General features: G+C 31.7%; 1 protein-coding gene and 1 pseudogene across 3 annotated transcripts in view; one reads left to right on the top strand and one right to left on the bottom strand.

Moving 5' to 3' along the window:
- The window catches only part of PDS5A (PDS5 cohesin associated factor A), a 111110-nt gene that overhangs the window by 62731 nt on the left and 22166 nt on the right, over nucleotides 1–26213 (bottom strand). For all 3 annotated transcript variants that reach the window (XM_019751955.3, XM_088790083.1, XM_019751956.3), the window contains exons 3-13: nucleotides 21600–21803; nucleotides 20366–20452; nucleotides 19554–19651; nucleotides 17048–17174; nucleotides 14920–15000; nucleotides 12935–13075; nucleotides 8706–8821; nucleotides 6605–6699; nucleotides 5552–5697; nucleotides 3234–3385; nucleotides 916–1029 (exon numbers count right to left, since the gene is read on the bottom strand). In XM_019751955.3, the coding sequence (XP_019607514.1) occupies nucleotides 916–1029; nucleotides 3234–3385; nucleotides 5552–5697; nucleotides 6605–6699; nucleotides 8706–8821; nucleotides 12935–13075; nucleotides 14920–15000; nucleotides 17048–17174; nucleotides 19554–19651; nucleotides 20366–20452; nucleotides 21600–21803 (1361 nt within the window). The remainder of the gene's footprint in view (nucleotides 1–915; nucleotides 1030–3233; nucleotides 3386–5551; nucleotides 5698–6604; nucleotides 6700–8705; nucleotides 8822–12934; nucleotides 13076–14919; nucleotides 15001–17047; nucleotides 17175–19553; nucleotides 19652–20365; nucleotides 20453–21599; nucleotides 21804–26213) is intronic.
- LOC141570324 (U4 spliceosomal RNA) lies at nucleotides 10110–10188 on the top strand (annotated as a pseudogene).

Here is a 26213-nt window from a genome sequence, read left to right as displayed (position 1 = left end):
AATACACATTGGATTAGAAAATAATATTGAATCACTGTTAAATCTCCTGATTTTGATAAGGGTACTCTGGTTATATAAGAAATATCCTTGTTCTTAGGGAATATAAACCGGACTTTTTAGGGATAAAGGGATCCAATGTCTGCAAAGTACTTCCAAATAGTTCAAATATGTATGCAGAGATAAAAAAAAAAAAAAAGTATATGCACATAACACAAGTGGTCAAAAATGATGAATCTGGGTAAAGGAGATATAACAATGCTTTGTACGATTCCCACAACTTTTCTGTAAGCTTGAAATTATATGAAAATTAAAGCTATTATATATAAATAGCTGAGGTTCTTATTCAGAAGAATCAGAATTCTCAATGACAGGACTTATTAATATTTACTTTTTAAAATGCTTTATTGAAATGGAGTGACCAATGTCCCAGTTGGCCTGGGACATTCAAGTTCATGCCAGTTGTTCAAACAAAATTATTAATAGTACCTCCTTTCAGTCTCAAAAAACTCCCAGTTTGGACAATCAATCTTATGGTCATTCTACATAGAGGTTATTTGGGTATGTTCGCCTGACAAAGAACCAGTTCTTAGTTCTTAGGCTTAGTATATGGTAAAGCTCCAACAGTATAATTTAGACTCCAGTCAAGAGGTAGACAAAAGATAATTTTGATGTGGGGACTTTGAATCCCCAAAACCATATCACTGACTCAGTTGCCAAATATGGCAGTGCATATAAGAATATTCTTACTTTTAACTTACCCGAACGTATAAGATTTCTCTCTATAAATATTTATCTGAGGTTCTTGATTCAACTAGAAGAAGCAACAACCCCATCAACAACAATTAGATAAGATAAAGTAATTTTATGAAATCTTCAGGAAATACTCAACAAACAATCATTTAAAAAGTAACTTACTTGACAGCATTTGGATCCAAACTAGCATATAAATAATACAAGCATTTCATTCTCTCTTCTGTTTCCAGGTTGTGGGGTACAAGATACTGAGCAAAGATTTTCTCTACCAATAGTCTATGAAAAAAAACACACAAAAAACCAAATAACACAATTATTCTATTTCTTTAAGAGATTTTTCTCGTTTATGAACCCCTCCCCCCATAACACATTATTCTATTTTTTTTAAAGAAACACTAGTCATTTTGTATTTTAACTACCTCATGCAAAGGTAACATACCATTGGTAATATCTGTGTGCGCAAATACAATGAAAAAGATCAGTATGTGATCAGTTCCTTTCTTTGGAAGTACAGTTATTTTTAAGTTTAGAGTTATGGTTGCTATTTGTGGCTTTACTTTTTGTCAGTTTAAACTTTGTTCTAAAAGGGTTACATGTTATTTCTAAACACAGGGTTCTAGGCTGTCCATTCCACCCATTCTACTTCATTGTTCTGGAGCAATAGCAAATTACTTAACACGATAAATATAAAGCTATGATCTTAAGAATAGCTAATTCTCAAAAAAACACATTAATTCCTTCTGATTATAGTTCATCTCCTTTCCCATGTTGTCAGTAAAATCAGGGGGATCTTTCTTCATACTACTTCCTAAAAATTTAGCTTTTTCTGTGTACATCTGATCTCTCTTCTTTTCCACACTCATGCTAAGCTTGTATTAGTCAACGTCACTGCAATAAAAAAATACGAGGGCTCTTCATTAATCAATGAAATACATATCCAGTGATGCCAAAGTAGTCAGTCTAATTTACGAAACATTACAATGTATTTTGCAAAAACCAAAATCACTACAATCCAATACAGAATTATAAGTAACATTCAGAAAAAGAAAATGACATAAGGCCCCCACCACTCAAGAGAAAGTTTTTTGTAAATATGTATGGGGATCGATGGTAACCATCCACTTACTGTGGTGATCATTTCACAATATACACAAATACTGATAGTTCCTCCTTTATGTCGTATGTCTGAAGCTAATACAAGTATTATTATACCTGGGTGCCAAAATAATGTATACACATGACTAGTATTCATCTTTTGCTATCGGTATATATTATTCCAATTATTTTTTTTAACTTTTTATTTAAGTGTGTTTTTCCTAGACCCATCAGCTCCTAGTCAGGTAGTTGTTCCAATCTAGCTGTGGAGGGCGCAGCTCACTGGCCCATGTGGGGATAGAACCGGCAACCTTGTTAAGAGCACGGTGCTCTAACCAACTGAGCTAACCGGCTCCCCCTTGAGTATTACGATTTTAATACAGTTTTTTCCTTTCTTAAAATGTGTATACAGGGGAGGCCGGTTAGCTCAGTTGGTTAGAGCATGGTGCTAATAACACCATGGTATCAAGGTTGCTGATATGATCCCCACATGGGCCACTGTGAGCTGCGCTCTAAAAAAAAAAAAAAGGGCAGCCAGATGGCGAGCTCTGAACAACAGGGTTGCCAGTTCAATTCCCACATGGGCCAGTGGGCTGCACCCTGCACAACTAGATTGAAGACAACGAGACCCTGCTGAGCTACTGGAGGAGGGACACTAGGATGGCTCAGTTGGTTAGAGCGCGAGCTCTCAAGGTTGCCGGTTCAATTCCCACATGAGATGGTGGGCTGTGCCCCCTGCAACTAAAGACTGAAAATGGCGACTGGACTTGGAACTGAGTTGCGCCCTCCTCAACTAAAATCAAGGACAATGACTTGGAGCTCATGGGCCCTGGAGAAACACCCTGTTCCCCAATAAAATAAAATAAAAAAAAGATTTCAGTTATATAAAAAAAAATGTGCATACATTTTTTTGGGTACCTTCTGTATATCAACTATACCTGAATAAAAAACAACACATTAATATCTCTATCAGTACTTACAGTGCTGCAAAAAGGGAAAAATAATAACTAGCAGTTATTCAATGGTGCTATATTGCCAGGCACAGGGCTAGGGGGCTTTACATTCATGATTTTACTTAATCCACATGACAATTCTGTAAGGAAGTTTTTATTATTATTCCTTTTTAGATAAAACTGAGGTACACGGAAATTGTCAGTTATGCAAGAACACATACCTAATAAGGGGCAGAATTGAACGTTTGGTCTCTAGTCTGGACTTCAAAGCCCATGCTGCTTTATAATCTTGGCTACACTCTTATTTAAACATAGTATGTATAAATATACAAAAAGTGATTACTAGACTTAGAAATAAATTAAAAATTAAGTTAATTTTTTAAAAAAGTAAAGCACTTTTATATTCAACCAATCTACCCACATATTACTCACTTGTCATCGATGCTATTCTGATAATAAATATGCAAAAGTTTGTCCTTTATCCAGCTGACTTTCTCTGCAGCTTCCTTTCCTGCTTCACCATGAAGACAGTATTTCTTGTAAAGCTGCGCCAGACCCATCATAGCTTCTTTTCTTACTCGCCACTAGAAAGTATAAAGTTTACTGGGTGAGCTAGATACCAAACTTGAGTGTATCAATCTGCAAAAATTGCCAATTCTTTACTAGGTTGTACAATCACTCTTAAGTGTACAAAAACTGGCAAAACATTTATTTTCATAAGAGGCAGACAAATAGCTTCACTAATAATTTTTAATATGTTCCCACTTTAAAATCAGGCTACTTTAGAAATTATCCAATGCAAATACCATTAAATCTTATCTGCTGATTCTTTATTTCCCTCAAAACCAAGCAACAGTAAATCTTATGGCAATTTCATTCGATTCTAAAAAAAATTTGGCCAAGTTTTAGAAGTGATTAAAAGGTAAAAGAAAGTGTGTAATTAACTCTGTAAACAAAAATCCTATCATTTGCAATGTTTTATACTTGTTACATCCCTTTTGATATTAACTCAGAATAAGAGCAAAACTTAGTACCAAGGTCCTAGAATTACTAAATTGGAAAGCACCTTAGTGATCATCTTAAATAAACTTTCTTACTTTGTAGATTAAAAGGGTAAATGATTTACCGAGCCACATCCTAGTTAGTGAAAAACTCTGAGACTTCTAGAGATTGGGATGGTTTACTAGGAGGAAAGAAAGGTGGTGGGAGGAGGGTAGACATAAAAGAAGACTATAAAAACCTAAAGTTAGAACCATGATGGCGAGATGTAATAAAAACAAAACCTAAAAAAGATATTTGTCTCAATAACAAATCTGAGCATATTTATATTATCTTTGGTTTACCTAAGTTAATACTCCCTGATAAAATTTTTGTATCATTTTTTCATTTATAGGCTATTTAGTGGACAGAATGAAACTCCGTTCCCATACAACAGGTAACCGATGTCTTTTGACATTTCTTACAAAAAACCAAAGAATTTAAGCAAGGAATTCTAAGATTAAGTCCTGTCCCTATAGTTCATAAAGGAGAAAACAAATTTCAGAAAGCCTATACCCAACCTAAGGTCATCTAATTTATTACATCAAATTCCAGGTCCTAAAATGTCCAGTAGGTGCTGTTATGACCATATTATCATGCAGTCTCAGGAAGATTCATTTATTCACTCTTTCTAAAACTATTATATAAACAAACACTGATAGAAGTAGGAGTGAAATGTTTCTAAGAGGAAATAACATAAATGGCAATACCTTAAACCATTGTGTGTGGGCAGTGAGGTGGGCCAGTTACCAATTAACTAGTGAAAGTATCATTTCATTTAAATTAAATTAAATTTAAATTAAGGCCAAGGGGAAAAATTCTTCAAATTCAGAACCATTGACACAGTTAAACAAGTTAAACAGTGTCCACTTTACATAATAGCCTCCTATGACTATTTTAAAAGTAAGCACTTAAAGAATACCTCGTTTTATTTCATAACAAAGAGATACTGCTTTTCTACACTGAAATAATAGCTAAACTACACTGGTTTCGGGAGGACAGCAAATTTTCAATTATGCCTCAAATAAAATAGCTCAGTACAAAGGCAACCTATGTTCAAGATGTTAATAAGTATTAACAGCATGTCTAATCACCTGCCTTGCATGTCTATCTCTTGCCTATGGATGACAATATTCCTTAGCAACGCTATTGCTATTCTGGGTACTACTTTTCCTTATCAGCCCACATTTTTACTGCATCCTCATGGAGCAAATTACACAAAAAAGTAACTAAACATAAACCATCATTTCTGCCCTTAGATTGGCAAAGCAATATGAAAACATCACCATCATAGAAAGTATGACATTCTTCTAGTTTAACGAATGACAGATCCACCTAAGTTATAAAGGACAGTTACTTTTGAAAATGCTAAATATAAATAATAAATATAGGTGATCAATCACTAATCTTTTGAAACACAGCATGTAAGGCAAAAGGTAAAATTTTAATTCAGCTGTTCTTTTTAACATAAGCTAGAAAACAAACTCATGCCCAAGATCTAAAAACCTATAGAATTCAATGTATTCATTGTTAAAGATATAATAATTAAAACATACACAGAAAACATACAAATTATTAGCTTTTTATTTGGTATTGTATTCACTTGATTTTCATACAGAAAAGCTTTAAATGTAAGAGAATAGTGTCTATTGCACTTAGCAAACAATTTAAATGCAGTAAATTACAAAAATATAAAATTCCTCAGAGTTTACCCTTTTATCCAGTGTTCTTTCCCTTACAAAACCAAGGAGCTGATCATTTACTAAGGCAAGGTCTCTTTTGGCAGCTGTTATTATGGTAACAATGACATCATGACGAATAGCTTCTTCTGGATCATGTGATCTAACTTTCAAATATTCTGTAATAAGAGAAAAAAACTTATTCTGTAATTAAGAGAAAAAAATGTTACTTAGGTATGATAATTATGTTCAGAACGGACTAAGGCTTTACCTTTTGTCCATACTGAAACAAAGTTTGTAAAATGTGGCATGAATTACAATAATTTTATTTTTGAGGTGGCAAAACCCTATATAATTACAAAATAAACTATACCATACTATTATTGCAAAGTCACATCTTAATAAATAATGTATTTTACATCAACTATTCTGGAAAAGTCAAATCACAATGCAGTATCTGATTAAAAAGATTAGAATTTAAGTTATAATACAAATTAAAAGACAAAAGAATATGCTTATAGCAAGTTTGATAATAGGTATCTATCTGCACATTATACAATATAAAATACAGAATTAGATTTCTATGACCTATAAAAAAATTCCTAAATAATTACAATACAAAATCTAAACAAAAGAGATGGTATTTCCTTATTTTTGGTTAACAGTATTTTGATAGAAGCCATTTATTTGCTGCTAACAAATAAGTAGGTTAAAGTGCTCTGTGTTCCAATAAAGAATGAGAAATTCTAGTCTAGTCCAGAAGATAAGTCACTTTCCCACTTATTATCAGATGTTACTATATTTAATTATCACATAGGTATAACGGTTTGTGACAAATCCAATATTGTAAGAGCCTATGTCCTCAAACTATAATTTCCAAAAATTTCCAAAGGATTACAATATAAAGATTTCAATTTTAATTTTATTGTAAAAATGTGAAATCATTTACTAGTCTATGACAAATATAGACCTGAAATAGTGCCAGAGTTAAAACCTAGTCAGAAACTGAAGTCAAGGTCAAAGGCCACATCTACAATACATTTGTGTGATGACTCGCATATTTGTAATATAAACCAGCTAGCTTACCTGTGAGATCCTTTGCTAAATCTGGGTGATTCATTAAACAGTGACTGGCAAATTTCACACTTTCTAATCTCACAGGAACATGAATGTCATTAAATCTACATTTAAAAAGATCGCTAAATATTAGTTGTAAGGCAAAATAATTATTTTCAAATAAGGTACATATATCTAACATTATGTAAATGCCTATAAACAGTTACTGATTAGAAAATGTGTTGATTATTATAATGACAGTAAGTATGTTCTGAAGGAAGAATATAAAGTAAAAAGAAATAATTTCACAAAAAATTTTGAAAACAAAATTTGTTTACTATGCTAAAACAAACAAAAAAGTCTACTTTGTAGAGTCAAAAATTTAAGTGCTTAAAATTGTGCTACAGTACAAACAAAAAATATTTGAAACACACAAAATCTACTTGAAAACATTTTATAGGAGGAAAATACTAGGGGTACACAAGGTAGAAGGCAAATCACATATGAGGCAGATCCAGAAGGTCAAAGATGAGTGCATGAAATGCCTGTATCATACTGCCTCATAACAAAGTTTTATATGGTCAGGACCAACTTGTATTGAAATGCTCTTTTAAAGTATAATATATTGTAAGAATTAAATAAATATGAACCACCACAAGGGAATTCAAAATTGCATATACAATAAGGATAAGCTGAGCAACTTTCAAAGTTAAAATTTATTATTGGGCAATTTAAAAAACATATTTATCAATTATAAATAATGTGATTTTAAATAGCAGGAAATATTTTTATTTTTGAAGTGATCACATAAAACCAATTAAACTTATTTAATAAATGTTTTAATATCCATGGCTTCGTACTTTCTTATCCAGAGGTAATCATATTTTAATGAAATTTTGCATTTAAGATTTATAATTTTCTAACTGCCAGAGAAAAATGAAAACATTGCCATTTATGATCAATTAAATTACAAAGTATTAAAATGCTTACTGCTAAATTAAAGAAAATAGTACAAAACAGATAACACTGTTAATACTTCGTTTCAATGAATCAGAGACCCTTTGTTGGAGATAGCAGTGAATGTAAAATTATGAATGTAAAAAGCCTGTTATGGTGGATTTAGTTTTCACAAGTAACCCAGGTAAAAATGGACTCCTGCACTTCTGCTTAAATGTTTTGCTATAAATACTGATGTCAATCACAAGAACAGAATCATTCCTCTATATACTGACAAGTACAGTTGCTTCTTTTCTAAATTCTTATGAATTCAAGTTTAATTATTCAAATAGTACTTATTCCTATTAAGACCCTCAAAATGACCTGTTTTGAGCAAGTAACTTAAGATATTATTATGTCAGTGTCCAAAATTTCTCAGATTTGTTTGTTATATTTTAATATTTAACCTAAAATCATTACAAGTATTGTATCAAATTTAAGAAAATTTCTGAGCCCATTTTCTGAATCAGTTGAATTAAACAACGATGAATCTCAAATGTTCTCCAGAATACTACTAGAAAAATCAAATTTTCAGTCACTGTTTGAAGCAAAGAAATATGTACAGGAAATGCAATGGGAATTTAATAAATTTCATAGGTTTTCGAACTTATCATCAAGTTGACAGAACATAATAATTCTAAGTTTTTGAGAAGGAACATTAAAAAAACTGTTCAAGTGAAGAATGATGTTTTCAATTTCAAAATCATATAATAAATACCAAATTAGTTCAAAACAGACATTATTCAATTAGATAAGCTACAGACCTAAAACATAAGCATTAGTAAATGAATAAATTGCTGGACTGAAAAACAGTGTGGATTGGATCATTATGTCTTCAGTGTCATGATTTACTTAAAAATCTTAAGATGAACAGTCTTAGATGCTGCCTATTTATTCTATTTGTTATGACATTATTTTAGCACTAAAAAGATTAAAAGTGTTATGTGGGTAAACAATAAGCTATCTTCATAAAAATTTGTTCTATAATTTATTCTTCAAGAAAGACAGCAACACAGATACTAAAAAAACAAACACATATCAATTAAAGTTTTGGTATGTGTGGTTTTAATCAAGTGGACCATATTGACTGGCCTCTAAAGTTTAAAAGAATCCATAGAATGTTATGTTCTCTTACCGTCCAAGAAAACACTGCCAAAGAGGACGATTCTGTGTTGCCAAATCAGAATCTTTAGAACCAAACAATTTAGCTAAAAGTCGAACAACAGCTAATCGCTCTTCTCCATCATTGCTCTAAGGGAAAAGACAAAATGTATGAACTCTGAGGTTTAATCAAATCACAGAAAATATAATGGAACCTCCTCGAAAAGCTTCAATTTCATATTTCTGTTTATAATGATGAGAACTTTAAAATATCATTATGCTCTTTTTTACTACGTAGACATTGACTTGATTCACGTGAGATCTTCCGGTTCTTCGCTATTAATAACATCCTCCCAACATGCTCATTTATGCCTACTTTACTGCTTGTTTGTAATCTACACAGAAACATGAAGATAATCATTCAATTCTAATATTCCCTAAGACTCCTATAAAAAATTCTGTGAGAGATGAAGCTGGAAAAAATTCCCATCTTAATAGCCTTATTTACAAGGAATCTTCCCTGTAAATTTGAGCTCCAACATAAACTCATATCAATTAAGGTTTTGCGACACGTGATGTTATGTGAAGGATCCCCTACTGCGTGGCAACAAGGCACAGAAGAATGCCATAATTCAGGAAAACTCATTTTAATAGAACAAGAATCTTACGAGGATCTACAGGGTAAAGTGAATTGAACACTACAAAAAAGCAAAACTTAAAAGTTGTTTTTTGACAAGAACCTCCTAGTTTCTTAACCTGAATCAATATATGCTATGAAAATTCTGTTTCAATTTCACTAGTGATGTCACATCTTAATACAAATTAAGTTATTCTGAAACTATATGGTCTGTGAAACTTATTTAAAATCACATATTCATTTACTAGGAAAATAAGGGCAATAATTAAAACCAATTGCTAATTTTTTAAATGTTCAAATACAAAGTCCCAAGCAATACCAAAAATCCAATAAACAAATATTCATGAGAAAAGATAGTAAGTTAAAAAAAATAAAGACCATGGAGTATATAGTCTTTTCCTTATAAATATCTTAACATTCAGGAATAGAAGTTTTGTGGGTAAAATAGGAAATTTATCAGAGATGTAAAAATGAAAACTGTCAAGCTTTAACGTATTATCACAAAACGACTTTCTTTGGCAAATTTTTTCTCAAGCGATATGATAACAATGCATTAGTACTGGCTTTCACTAAGTACAACTAACTGGCCAATGTGATTATTTAATTTTTTAAAGAAATCAATTTATCCCTTAAATGTCAAACACTAGAAAATAAGGGGAAATTTTATTCTATTTGCAAGTGACTACTTTAGTAGCTTAGTGATTATTTCAAATGAGGTGACATTTCACATCTACATATTTAACTACTGAAATAAAACAGTGTGAACTCGTCCGTCTTTTTAAAATTTAAAATATATTCCTTAGCTTTGCGCAGTGGCAGTATCGTAGCCAATGAAGTTTATCCGAGGCGCGATTATTGCTAATTAAAATATATTCCTTGAGTGAGGTAGGAATGGGATTACAGTGATGGTAATTTATTTTGGTGCAAAAATAATTTGGTGTCTCTGATGTACAATATGTACTATTAATCTATCCCAAAGTGTAAAATTATCTCATTGAGATGTTACATAACGTACTGCTTGAATACAAATACACATTCGTATGTATCTTCATAATTAAAAGAGTGGGTAAAAATTAGCAATTCTGCATCAACAATTTACTAATGACTTCCTAAAAGAAATCCAAAAAGCATCTTAGTTTTTATTTCTCTTTAATCCTTGCTAGAAAAGGTAACTAACTCTATTATTATTTCTAATTACAGAGTAACTGATTCAGAACAATTCTGTATGAAAATTTCTACTTATACCAAAAATAAAGCAATTATGACTGTTTTATAATGTTTTTAAATTTGGGGAATAAATGTAAATGTCAGTCTCTCTCTGAGTGGCATGAAAATAATCTTAAATGTAAAACGTGGCAAAATTTCCTGATAAATATAGCCAAAGCTGCTAAGTAGCACAACTCCAGGGTACACCTGAACCATGAGAATAGCACTCCGTAGACCTATGCAGTAGACAGTGCATACAATTGCATACAGTGGCCCAATATAGAGTAAAATCAAAGGAATTGTAACCTAGGACTCTTAACTATGAAAAGCTGTAGCTATATGATTCAGTCATAAAAGCTTCCTAGGTTATCTGCTTAGCACATACTGGTGACTCAAAAAGGGACACCCTAATTATAGCAGGGGTGCCCCAAAATGTATACACATGGCTTGTATTCATCTTTTGTTATTGGTATATATTATTACAATTTTAATACAGTTTTTCCCTTTCTTAAAATGTGTACACATTTTTCTGGCACCCTCAGTATATAGATAGTACATAAACAACTCTGAATTTCAGTTTCTTTATTCGTGATGAGCAAAGTAATATTGGTACAGGCTAAGGTTGCAGTCAGGAGCAAATAATAACACAGGTAGTGGGTACCTGTTCTAAAACAATAACAAAATATTCTATTATAACTATTTTTTAGACATAGCATTAGTTCAGTATAAAGTTTAAAAAGGGCATGAATTTATCTAGGAACATAGAGAAACATAAAAATAAATGGCCTTGTGGTGTGTGTGTGTGTGTGTGTAGTACTAAAATAGACTACAGAGTCAGAAATAATATTGACTACAGGGTTAATTATTTTAAAACAGGAAATTAAAAAATCTATAAAGGAATTCTTATTCACGTACCATTAAAGTCCATCTATGAAATCAAATTATATCAATGAAGAGAAGGTTCTAGTCATTTTGTCAAATCATCTGATTTTTTAAAAAAAAGGAACTGCATACATCTGAACTTTTAAATAAAATGTGATTTTTAAATTTTTTCATTCATTCAATGTTAGCAACTAAAAAGAGAAAAGGTTTTGTATGAAATTTTAAAATAAAATCTACCAAATAAAACCTGTTTGGGGGCTGGGTTCAGCTTGGTAGCAACTTCTGCTTTAGATAAATGAACCTACAGAAGAATGGGGTATAGAATGGGGTATGAACCACCACTGTGGCTTAGCTTCCTTCAGTTTACATTAAGTCCACACATGTAAATCTACTAGGTGCTAAATCCTTCTCACCATCTATCACGGCAGTCTTGTTTAAGGATAAAGAGCTTCGCTTTTCATATTCAGTCTCTATGAATAGACTGGGAGAAACTATTTTAATGCCTAGAAATAATTTGCATGGAAACATCTTTAGGCTGTTGTTAAAACAAACTCTTAATAAACAAATAAAACCTTGTTTTCCATATAGTATTTTCCACACAACAGTGTTTCTTAGAAGCCTGGTACAATGTCCTTTATACTAAATAACAAATGCTTGTATTAGGTTGGTGCAAAAGTAATTGCAATTTAAAAGATTAAAACTAATTGCAAAACCCGCAATTACTTTTGCACCAACCTAATAATAAAAGACCGTTCGGACAATTCTTAATTATCTATACATGTTTTAAGAGTCTAGAAATCAAAGTTCTAATCCCATATCTGTTTTAACTGTGTAACTGGGCAAAATATTTCCCCTTAAGTTTGTCATCTCAAAAATAAAAATTGTAATGTAGCTCCTAATTGTATCATAGCTTGATTTAAGGATCAAATAAGATATTGGATATAAAAAAACCTTTCAAAAAGTCCAGAATATTAAGCAAATGTAAGGTGTTATCTTCTGTAGTTCAGCTAGGATAGAGCATCAAGTGTCAGGTTTTTCATATTTTTTTGAGGGGTTATAAATTCTTTGCTTAGTTATTAAAAAAATATACTCCCAACTCATACAGTAAAATTTCTGTCCTTGATCTATAGTATGAAAAGGGTTCATATAATTATAATCACGACTCTTTGAGCACTCAGTTTGAAATCTTTTGATGTTCTAAAACATATCTATCTAATAATAAATATCATTTAATAACATGTACCATAAGTTTCTGGGATACTACCATTTTTCATATCTATTATTTGTGTCACTGTGTTTATCAGATATTTAACAACTAGGTAAGTTATAATTCTGCAGTGTAAATTCTATCACCTAGATGAGAGATACTGTTTTATTCAAATGATGCAAAATGTATATACCTTAACTATATATCTTAACTATAGATATAAAAATATAAACTGAACTCACATTTTATTCTTTTACAGTTAAAAAGAAACTATATGATATATAATTTTCTCTTAAAGCTTAAAGGGCTTAAAAATTATAGTCAGTCCTACCTTCAGTTTGAATTCAAGCTGCGGCATGACAGATAATAATAAATGAGGATCTATAGCAAAAAGTTCCTGAATCAGATCAAATACATGTTCTGACAAATCACTTACTGACGATCTTCCCAGCACCAGAACTTGATTGAAAAACTATAGGAGATATTAAAACAAAATAAAATATCCATTTCATTAAAAAACTTGGATAGGTTTTTTAAATAAACATGTTAAAAAAAACAATATAATTAGGCATTACATACACAACTGAAGGGATGAAACAGAATAGGTCTATTTCAGTTATTAATACCATGGTCACTAAAACAGATGAAATAAACCTTTAAATATCAAATTACGAATGCCACATGGAGGAAAAAGGTAAAAAAGAATGGAGAGTTAGCTTTCTTTCAAATTAGGGTGACATTTCTAGGAAACTTAACTTTCATTAAAATGAAACAATTTAGATAGTTTGTAATTCATCATAGAGAATTTTATAGAGAAATTTTCTTATAGCAGAGAAAAGTTTTAAAGTTGTAACCTTTTTCTGTTTAAGTCTGACCAATTTTTCCATGGCTTTAATAACAAAGAGTATTTAAATGTGGGGATGAGATTTTTTTTTTAAGAATCATTAGAACACTACAGTCTTCAAATCCGAGAAAGTCAAATACATTTTGACTCAGGACAAAGAGCAGGAAAAGGTGATGATACAAAAGCTAACTGATAATTTAAAAGAATGCTAGGAAGAAATAAAGAGAATATAAAGAGTGCAAATTAACTGATACCTCCACTCCCTGCCAAAACACATACAACTTAGAAAAAAATATTAAATTTAAAAATGCTAAAGAGGCAGTTGTATGCAACTGATATAAGCATGTATTTTTCTGGTAGTATCATCAAATGATATATTACTTTTGAAAAGCAACATACATTAGGAGTTAGAAAATACTCAAATTTACTATGCTCAACTTGAAAAGAATAAAGAAAATGGTTTTAACAAAACTTAAAAATAGATACACGAATAAGGATAGAACACGAATTCTGGAAGAATATATGAAAATCTATTGGTGATAGTTATTTTTGAGAATTGAGGATTGGGTATTTGGGGTGGAAGAGACAAATATTTCAATGTATACTCTTTTGTACTAGTTGAGAAAACTGTTTTTTAAACCATGTCTAAGTATTAATTTAGCAATATAAATAATACTAATAATTCATACCATTCAAATTAATATACTCTCACTTGGGTTACATTCACAAAGATAATTATTAAAGGAGAACAATGATAAAAATCTAAATATTTTCCTACAAGGCAGCAGGGAAATGGGTAGATAAATTATGGGTATACGTCAATTCAAAGGAACATTTATAGTCATTCATATTATAAATAAAAATATCAAAATATGGATATATACAATATGAAGAAAATTCAAAATTTTATTAGAGTATGTGAAAAAATAGGTATGAGTGTGAGTAAATTGCTACATTGAATAAAATTATAACTAATTTTTTTCCAAATTACTTTATTGATTTTTTAGTAGGAAAAAAGCAACTTCTCAACAAAGTAAAAACAAGTATTTTTATTACTATATGACAACTATTTAAGAAGGAGGGAAAAAAAGTTTTCAAAAGAATGACCTAGAGACATGAAGAGGAAAATATAGATAGAGAGCCAAAGATAAAGATGAAAGGAGAAAATGAAAGAGATTTGCATATCCAGGAGATAAAAAGATAAATGAAAATATAAAGGCTAGAAGAGTTGTACACAAGTTTTCATAAAATAACATCCCCCACCTTGTGCCATTTAAAAATAATGTCAGTAAAGCTTATAAAGTCATGTGGCACTTGGTCACATTTGAACACATCAGTTCTTCTATATATTTGCTCTAAATAGATAAAACTGTTCACAGGCTACATAAATCTACATGTGAAAGGCTCTAATAAATTAGTACATGGATGAAGGATTACATAATTATGGAATAAATATAAGCAGAAATACATACATTGGCAATGCATGCCTCAATAGTCTGGACTGTTCTTTTCAATAGGACTTTTGCAAGGTCAAAGGACTGCTTATTTAAATTCTGGAACACAATAAAAATATGCAAAGTTACACATGGTTCAGTGAATTTATGAGCTAGCACCATTAGAACACTACAGTCTTCAAATCTACAAAATCTGAAGCAAAAAATACAATGGAATCCCATTAAAGGTTTACCCAATACCTTTTAGTCAAATGGTCTTAAATGCGAATTTGGAAAAAGCACCACTATCAATCAAAAACTAAAATGCATTACATAGTTAGTTGGCCAAAAGTCCAACCCTATATCAAGTTTAATTTTACTAAACTCAAAATTGACCTAAGGCTTTTTGGTTTGTTAACCAATTTTAACTGGCAATTACACCCATGTACCCTAAATAAATATACACACACCCCTCTCTAAGGCACGATCTCAGTATTTCGTTGTCTAATCAATGTGTCCTCTGAGGAAGAGTATAACTGGAAAGTTTCCAAGTAAAACTGTCAATCAATTATATTTTTGAAATGTGAATACTGTGTTCACTCTTCAAGAGTTCCAATGCACTGCAACATATTAAAGGGTCAAAGAAAGACTGTAGAAAAGATACATATTTGATTCGTTTAAAACTTATTGAAAATGGAATTCTTGTTTTAAAGAGTGCCAGTTCACATCTCTATACTTTGAAGTTTTAGACCAAAGTGAGATTTAGTCACCATCTATTTTGCAGCTCTTCCAAAAAGAAACTAAGAAACTCTATACTCTAGGTTAGTAGTCAGCAAACTTTTGATGCAAAGAGCCAGATGGTAAACATTTTAGGCTTTGTGAGTCATATGGTCAGTTCTGCAACCACACAACTCTGCAGCTATAGTGTGAAAAGCAGTCATAGACAAAATAAAAACACATAAGCATGACTGTGTTCAAATAAAACCTTGTTTACATAAATAGGCAGTGGGCCACATTTAGTCCGTAAGCCGTAAGCAGCTTTCTGACCCTTGCCCCAGGCTTTTATTCCATTGGCAAAACATTAGCTCAAAATTAAGGCAAACTTTCTATTTCTTAAAAGGGTTTATTTTGGGGGTGGCCCGTTAGCTCAGTTGGTCAGAGTGTAGTGCTGATAACACCAAGGTTGCCAGTTCAATGCCAGCACGGGCCACTGTGAGCTGCGTCCTCCTTAAAAAAAAAGAAAAAGGGGAGGGAGGTATATTTTGTACTTACAAAAATACTCTATAACTGGAGTAAACACCAAATACACTATCTATTCCTCTCAAAAGCTTTTCCTCTTATTTTGCCTGACATATACTATTTCCTTGCCACACTCTTCAAAATTTTGACCAATTACAGATTTATTTAAATTAATAAACTGCAAATAATGTTTAGAGAGTCAGAGAGTCGAGAGGAAGAATTTATAATTAATTATATCTAATATCTGATAATAGATGACTGAACCATTACAAGGAAAAGAAAAGGAGGGTAAATATCAATAGTGGGATAGGCCAGGAGCTTGTGAGAAGCTAAATCTTTCAGTTCCTTAGGAGGACCGAGCAGAAATAGAAAAAGGAAACGAGGAGAAATATACAGCTTTGAATCACCCTTTCCTCATTAACACTAATGTTAGTAACAGTCAATTAACAAATATTAATAACTATGGTTAACATTAACTATAGTTCCCATTTCTGCTCAAATCTTTTTCTCAAAGTGCTTAAGAAAAAAGAGTATGGGTTCTGAGAACAAATCCAAATTCCTATGTTCCACATTTATGTTACAAAAGAGAAAATACATTTCTTTAAAAAAAACTAACCAAGATAGTACTCTAACTTCTTGCAATTCCCAGATTAGATATGACTGGTGAATGTGAAAATTTTTCAGTTTTCCAGAAAACAGGTAGCACTTAATTGAATGAAAAATCTCCACAATATAATGTTAACCAATGTATCTTTTAAAAACAATAATTGCTACAAGACTAATGTGTGTTACTCCGTCTTATTTGGGGGCTGGAGAATGATAGTAGGAATAATTATGTGGGATCGCAAATGGTGAAAAAACAATTATATTTCATATGTGTAGTACTACCTTTAAATATTAACCTTTATATATTTTCATACATACAGACCTTATGTGCAGGAATGAGGTTAATAAGAATGGAGTCCAATAATTCTTGAGTAACTCCATCACCTTCCATGATGATAGAACTCATCAAGTCTAGCATGTGCATTTGTACCTTCTTATTGTGGCTATTGCTAAAAAAAAAAAAAGGAAGAAAATTCAGACTTACAAAAAGAAAGTTAGCAACTGTCTCACATACATAAGGATTTTCACTTGAGGGAACTGTGCCAAAAATGGCAAAGAAATTTTACCTGCTCTACTTACTTTCTCTCTCTGTTGAGTATTACATAGCTAGAAGATACTGTTGTATAAAAACAATGGCCTTTAAAATGAATTAAGTCCCTACACAATTAGGATTCAAACAGTAATAAAGAGAAAAATCTTAAAACAGGGTAATAAAAGATAATTATGTACAGAGGAACAAAGATTAAAAATGGAAAAACTTCTCATTAGAAACACTGTGAATCAGAAAAAGATGGAGCAACATTTTTTAAAGTACTAAAAGAGAAAAAAAAGAAAAAAGCTGATCAACCTAGAACTCTACCATGAAAATAACTTTCAAAAATGAAGGTGGAATAAAGACTTTTTCAGACATACAAAAACTAAAAGAATTCTATCAGCAGCAAACCTGAACTATAGGAAATGTTAAAGGAAGTCTTTGGGACAAAAGAAGAAAAACAACACCAAATGGAAATCTTCATCTACACAAAAAGTAAAGAAACACCATATACATGGTAAAGAACACCAGGTATATGTGTGATTAGATACAAATCAATAAGCTCCTCTTTCAAAAGGCAAGTCTTTTATTTACCAATACCTCATTATGAATTACTTTAATTAGATAATTAGGTCAATAATAAACAGATTTAGATTCAGGAAATAAAAATATTAATAGGATCAAAGAAAGCTGCACAGTGTGTATGTATAAATAATTGTGAGATGAAAGAAGTAGAAATGCAGAGTGGGACTTAATTGGATAGGTAAGTTTGCAAAAGGGGCAGAATGATGACAATTTCAGGAGTAAGTTTTTTTAATTTTGTTGGTGATTTTAGTTTTTAAAAAAGTTTCAAAACAAGTAAAATGCAAACAGTGACCACAAATTTTTCCAATCTCTGTATGCACATGCCTTTAAAATGCTGCTCCTCCCCTCAAGACCTGGAGTCTGTCTAACCACCATTTGAATCTGGGCTTGCCTGTGTACCTTGCTTGGACAATGAAGCATAAGTAAACATGAAATCAGGAGAGGTTTAAAAAGTACTTGTGCGGTGGGGCTTGCTACTTTTGAATCCCAGTCAGCATATGAAGAGGCCTGGGCTAGCCTGCTGGATGATCAGAGACAGACACCTGACCCAGTTCTCCTATTACCTCAGCAACTGCCAGATGCCCTGCCAACTGACTGCAAATATAAGTACAATCCTGCCCAGACTAAAAAGACCGCCAGGCAGAATCACAAGCTAAACAAAATGGTAGTTGTTTTAAAACGACCAAGCTTTGCATTGTTTCGTTATGCAGTAAAAGTTAACTAATACAAAAGGTAAAGTTTATGTATTGTGTCATTTATTTAAAGGCCTTCAGTTAATTGCCATAGGAAACTTTTTCTCATGCAATCTTTTATAAACTTCTCTCTAGACTACGTAGGTCCAGTCCTTTCCTCTTTATTCCAAAATAAACTCTCTTCCTACCATTTTATCAAAGGAAAAGACGATATAGTATCCATAAAAATATATATAGAAAACTCTAGAAATGTGCTGTCCAATATGGAAACCATTACCCAACAGCCATTTTGCTACTAAATACTTGAAGTATGGATAGAGCTACATGTTCACATAATGATGTTTTGGAGCTAGTGGGATAAATATAAATAAATTTCATTTGTTTCTTCTTAATGTGGCTACTAGAAAATTTAAAATTTATGTGAGATATATTATGTTTGTATATAATGTAATCCTGTAGAACACATTTCATAACAGTGCTTTGTTTACCATACAAAACACAAAAATAAAACACTGGACTGAAATCAGAGTTTGGGCTCTCCTGTTCAGCAATCTGTCCTTAGGCAAGCCACCACACTCCTTTGTGCATTAGCTTCCCTATTTCTATAAGGAGAGAGCAAAGCTTCAAGATTTTTTTCTAGCTCTAAAATGAGAAGATTGATATCAAAGTTAGTGTGCTTAACAGCTAAGCTATTACCCATATGCCTCTCGGCACTCACTGATGGTACTTACAATACTTATAATTTCCACCTCAGAATTTAGTACTTCTTTCTATAAGGTCTCATACCATTTGCTTTACAACAGTCAACCAATATAGTTGATACCATAATTTAAAATGGTAGTACAAAGGGAAAGGCAGCTTTCAGATAATAAAATTTCTATTTATTTTCCTTTTCATAAGACATCTAAGGAAAACATTTCCTTATAACTAAAATATTTTAGTGTATATGCATAGTACATGTTACTTCAATATACACAGCAAGAAAAGAGACAAACAGAAATGCTTCAAAAATAACTTACTTGATCACTGAGAAGAGAGTTCTAAAAAGTTGAATAAAAATTTCATTGCAATCTTCCAATTCAAAGCAGATGTTATATGATTTAACCCAAGCTAAATTCTTAAATAAATAAATAAAAATTATTATTTATACACACAGACTAGTTACACAAAAGCAAATTCATTAATAAAATTAAATTTCAGGATTAGAAATCTATTTAAAGCTTATAAAAGTCCAACATACAAAATTAGTTGTTAAAGCAGTCATGTCCTGCGACCTTTAAAAAGACATATATCTGTTGGCATCAACCTTCTCTAATAGAAAAATACTATATTGTTCGAGATTGGTAGACATGTATACATACAAAATAATAAGGAGCCGTGAAAATTAATTCAACTTAATCCCTTTAAAAAAGGATAAAAATAGAAAAAGAATAAAAACAGAAGAATGAAGAATGAAAATAAAGTCAATTCAACTTAATCCCTTTAGAAAAATAAAAATAGAAGAATGAAAATAAAGTCTCAAATAATGTAATAGTTTTTCCAATGGAATATACTTTACCTTTTCAGGAGATGAGGAGAAAAAAACAAAAAACCACCTATATGTATATATATATACATACACACACACACACATATATATACACACATATATATATGTATGTATGTATACACACATATATATACATATATGTATATATATGAGATATATTATCAAGTGGACTCTATAAAACAAAAACAAAAAGATGCATTTTACATTATAAAGTAGTTACTATTAAGAATTTTTTACCACGTGAAACAGGGTGATACTTTTTAAATAAAAAAATTTTTTTACCTCTAATAAATAAAAGTATCTATTGAACTGCGGACTCTTTGTATCCTCCAAACCTTTTAATTGTCTGGTAATAAACAAAAATATGTCCTGTTAAAAAAATGATAAAACATATTAATTTAGGTACAAATAATTATTATTCTTTCACAATATACGAATAGTGTGTATATATTTGTAATATATATATATATATATATATATATATATATATATATGCTTTCTCCATTATAAACTACAATAAAAGAAATTCTCCTTTAGCCAAATGACTTGGGACTGGCCTAGTCTATTATTCAAAATAACTGGAAAAGAACAAATCATATAAAATTCTATCCTTTAGAATCAAAAATAAAGATTATTACTGCCACAGATCTGTAGGCTTTCTCATTCTGACAAAACCATAGGTTCTATAGCTTGTTACCCTTCTTCTACTACATAACTTCTATTTTACCATCTTCGTCATTCATCATGGCAAACAATCATTTTCATTTTGAGGACCTGGACATGACTCTTTCCAGTACTATTTTCCTACACGTAAATAGTAATTTTCAGTACCTAATTTTGAATTTGATGTGTGACTTTAAAGTTGTATGGAACAAAAGCAGTAATAGACTGGTCCAAAGGTTTTACTTTTCATGATGATAGTGTTTCATTTCTTAATAAGCTTTCTTTAGAAGTTTTAACCCAAAATAATACTAATATGGGACAAACTCATTTTAGAACGATTTAAAAGAACGCAATCCAAAGGATTAAAATTTGCCAAGAATAAAATTATTCAAAATATGAAATCAGTTCAAGATTAATCCAAAACAGGAGCTCCTCAAATATTTTAAACAAAGGAAATCCACCAAGATGAGCATACAGTTTTGCATGTAGAATAACCTGCAGGGGAAAATATTCATTTGAATGTGTAAATTCTTTTATGCTATTGTTTTAAAAGGTGTTATTAATACATTATTTATCCCTTCAATTCAGCTATCTGGGCTTTGTGAGATGGGTTACCCTCGAGGTTAAATATGAGCAGACAGGGACTAGCTTTGACCTGTACCTTTGAATGCATCATAAAAATACCAGTCATTTTTGTGGATATTCAATGAAAAGTAACTGAATGAATGATAAGTTTGTTTGGCAACTTATGATATAATCTTCTTATGATGATAAGATGAATAATATGAGAGCTATGTTCCTAAGGGTAAGATAAACTATAAAAGTAAACCAATTTTGTACAGATTATATTTACCTTAAGTTTATCGTGGGAAGTATATGGAGCTTCTGGGGCATAGATTCGAAAGATGTCAGCCAAACAACACGCTACAAGGAGACGCACATCTTTATTGGGATTCCTGAGGAAAAATTCAGATGCAAGATGCAAGGCTAGTGGGAGATACTGCTGTTTTTCATCTTCGGAGTCCTGATCCATATCCATAAAAGTTTTTACTACCATCTGTAAAAATGTATAAAAGAAAAATGTAATCAACTCCTGATATTTAAAAATCAGTGGAGGATATATGTTTTTCAAAATTATCATTACAACAAAAACCAGTAATCAATGACTATCAGAAAACTCACAGTTTTTGTAAATCTTCACTTAAAAATTTGGGTAAAGATCACGAACATGAACAAGTATCAACTTTTGGACAACTTGTAGACATATTATCTGCATTTACACCAGATTTATGAAGAACTTAAGACTCTCATTATTCATTTTATATCTTGGCCTCATATGCACAACCAAATTAATTTGATATTTTGCAACATCACAATGTTTCTTTCTTATTTTATTATCAAAGCTATCTTAGTTTAGGCTCTTTAAAACTGCTATTTCATTTCACACTTTAATAGGTTTGCAATTCACAAGAGGAAGCCATGTTTAAATATTTTTATGTACTGGTACTTCCGATTAAAATTTTTAATTATAAAATAACCTCTGTTGTTATTCATGGTTACAAAATTAACAAATGAACATTTTACAATTACTTTAAAATGCACAAGAGTATAATTGTAAAAGTCCATAATTTCTCAACCTCAGAAAGAACTACTATTTACATTTTTGTGTATTTTATACTGGTCTGTTTTCTCTGTAAAGATGAAAATAACCATACTGTAATTCTTTATTCATTTATCAAATCACAATCATTTCCTCATGCCTTCAAAAATCCTTAAATAAATCACACTTTACCTAACCAGTCACCATTGTCAAATACTGAATTTGCACTATTTCTATTTTGACAAGATTTTTTTAATCATGAGTTAAGTGTTGAATTTTATCAAATATTTTTTCTGCACCTACTGAACTGATCAGATTTCCCTCTTAACTGTTATAATAGTAAATCCCACTGACTGATTTCCTAATTTTAATCCAAGTTTTTCATTTGTAAAATCCAATTCTAGTCCAAGTTTGCATCCCTAAAATAAAGCCAACTAGGTCATAATACTTTTGTATATCACTAGATATGATTTGCTACTATACTGATTCAACTTTTGCATTTATATTCATAAAAAAGTTGACCTATAACTTCGTTTATTAAGACAACCTTGTCAATTTTAGTAGTTAGATTAAAATGGCTTGAAACAAATTGGGAAATGATTCCTCCTCTGTTTTTCTATTTTATGAGAAGTTTGTAGCAAGACTGGTTTTATTTTTCTTCCTTAACTATTTAGTGAAGTTCAAATGATTTTAGAAGGAATCATAACGGAATTTAGAAAATATTCTTAACTGAATGATAATGAAAATATAAACTATCAATACTTGTGGGAGTACTGCACTCACGGGAAAAGCGGTACTCAAGGGAAATTTATAGCCTTAAATGTATATAGTACAAAAGAAGAAGGAATGAAAAAAATCAGTGAGCTATACTTCCATCTCAAAAAGTTAGAAAAATAACAAATTAAATAAAAAGTTAAAATCAAAGGGGAAAAATCAAGAACAGAGATCAATGAATTGGAAAACAAATATACAAAAGAGAAAAACCAACAATGCCAAATGCTGACTACTGGAGAGACTAATAAAATTGACACCATCTCTAGCAAGAATAACTAAAGAAGGGAAGTCACAAACTACCAATATCAGGAACAAAAAAGAGTACATATTATTACACATCCTGATACATTGTGGGGAGGGGACCTGTTAACATGAAAAGAAATTGAATCTGAAATTGAAAACCTTCCCACAAAGAAATCGCCAATGCCAGTTAACTTCACTGGTGAAAAGTCCCCAAAACAGACAACTGTGTAATCTTACATATGTATATTACTAGCTACTCTGCTCAAAATACCAAGCCCTTGCCTGCCATTCTGCTGTTGCAGCTTCATATATTGGTTTAGTTATGTAGTCAGTCAGTATATTGGTTTAGTTATGTAGTCAGTCAGTGAATCTATTTTTTATTCTTTTTAATGAGTCTAGTTTTAAAGTACAAACATCTCTGTGTGAGTTGATACTTATTAAGACTTCTATCTTGGTTATGCATTAACGTTTTAGTAGATTATCTAGTTGAAATTAAGAGTGATACAAAAGATAAATACCTCAAGTTTAAGGATTCTTAGAAAAGTAAAGAGCATCAAAATGGAAGTTGTGAAGAGAACAAAAATAATCATAGCATTCACTTTGGTAGGACTAGCCAGGCCACCTGAAATTATCTTATACAGATCCCTTCTACACAGGCATAATTCATCTAACCCCAACCAACAAAATATCAAAACTCATATTTACGGATGAGTAAACTAAGGATCAGTTTAAATCTTCATGCAAGTTGACAAAAGTCAAAGGAGCCTGCAAATCATAGATATTTGGCCCTTAGCTTAAAGGCAAGAGTGAGCCACTGAATTGCTTTGAGCAACAGCATAGTATGTTCAGATTTGCATCTCATGAAAATACCTCTTCAGTTAAAAGGTAGCCAGTGAAGGAAATGTCTCTCACAGGTACGGATCCATCAAAGCTAACTCAGCAAAACTCTCAAGTTATTATAGACATCTTAACAACTATTCTGAAGCAGTCAGAGCAAGTTCAGTGAGAGGTGAGAGATGAAGTGAAATGGGCAAAAACTGTACCCCCCAAATGCCATAACTAAGGAGTTTTAAATTTTATTACAAAGGAAATAGGAGTCATCAAAAAATGATTTTTTGTCAATAGAAAAGATGGAAGGTGTGTGTTTGTCATCTACTGCTTTGCACAAAATGCCCCAAAACTCAGTGCCTTAAAATGACTATAAACATTTATTTACCACATAGTTTTTGTGGATGAAGAATTGGAGTGGCTTAGCTAGGTGGTTTTAGCTTGGAATCTCTCAAGAGATTGTATTCAATCAAGACTACAGTCATCTGAAGGTTTGATTTGTTGAATTATGGATGTTCAGTCTCTACATGTATACTAATCCTTCAACCACAACAAAAATATCCACCCCTCAGGGGTGAAAACATCTAAATTTTGGAGTTAAATAAGCCTTATAATTTTTATATTAAAATGTTGGTTCACTCACTAAGTACATAAATGGACTGCCAGATTAGAATGAACACTGAGCTATTTGCTAAAATATACTCCTTTCCAGTTTCATATAATTGTTTGTAACATAAATTCTCTTATCCAATATACATTTGAGGTAAAACCTGAGAGAAGCAGGCGAGGCAGGAACACAGTTAATGCATTAGCCACTAGAACTACAAAACTTTCAAGTCTACTTAACACACATTCTAATTTTGGAATTCAACACATTAGAGCAATTTCTGGACCTAAAGTTCCAAGATCTGACCAAATTCATCACCTTATTATTGTCTTTTTGTTGCACCTAGATTGTAAATTCCTTTTAAGAAAACTTCAGTATCCTTAAGAGCCCAGACTACAAATTCCAAGTGAGTTAGCTTTATACTAAATACAGTTGATAAAACTTATTCTATTGCTATTACACTTTATTTAGGCTCTTCTTACATCATACTCCCAATTTTAGCCTCTTTAATTCTCAAAATCAAAAGCAGTGCTTCTACATTACTCTTTAAAAACCTGTTTTAATGTTACCCCAATTCAAACAATGGTTTCCCACTGCCTAGTACCTTATGACATTTCAAACAACATAATTAAATTATAATTTTATCTTATTTTTATGGTATGACCAAAAAATAAGGTGAATGTTAAATAAAATTTATTACAGTAAGACACATTGCCATTAATCCACTCAAAATACCCCTCCCCCCTTCGAACACACATCCCATCGTTCTTACCACTTTCTGAAGACGTTCTGGAAGTCCTCTTTCATGAGTGTCTTTTGAGTTGCGCTGTTGTGGCTGCCTCGATGTCCTAAATCGATTCAAAACATTTACCTTTCATGGTCATTTTGACTTTAGGGCAGAGCCACAAGTCACATGATGCCAGATCCAGTGAATAGGGTGGATGAGGACACACCGTAATGTTTTTATTGGACAGAAAGTGCAGTACCAGAAGTGACGTGCGACACAGAGCCTTTCCATTGTGACCAAAACATATGGTGAATGCTGCTGCCGAGTGCCATCCAACTGAAAGGCAGGGATCTTCAATACGGGAAGTGGCGCCTCGAACTTTGGTAACAGTGTGTGACAAATTTCAACTTGTTGGGTTCATTCAGTCGGGTGTGAGCTACAGTTGAGAGAAGGTGTGTTTTAAAGTGTGCTGTAAATCATCCTCCATCATGACAATGCTCCATGTCACACATCACTTCTGGTATATGGCAATTTCTGTCAAATAAAAATATTACGGTGTGCCCTCATCCACCTTATTCACCAGATCTGGCACCGAGTGAATTCTGGCTCTTCCCCAAAGTCAAAATAATTCAGGACATCAAGGCAGCCATAACAGAGCAACTAAAGACTCACGAAAGAGGACTTCCAG

This window comes from Rhinolophus sinicus, chromosome 1, assembly GCF_057876585.1.
Source record: "Rhinolophus sinicus isolate RSI-liver-muscle chromosome 1, RSI-T2T, whole genome shotgun sequence".
NCBI classification, from domain to species: domain Eukaryota; kingdom Metazoa; phylum Chordata; class Mammalia; order Chiroptera; family Rhinolophidae; genus Rhinolophus; species Rhinolophus sinicus.
Note: the sequence above shows the minus strand (reverse complement) of the source record. Positions and strands in the feature narration are given on the sequence as shown.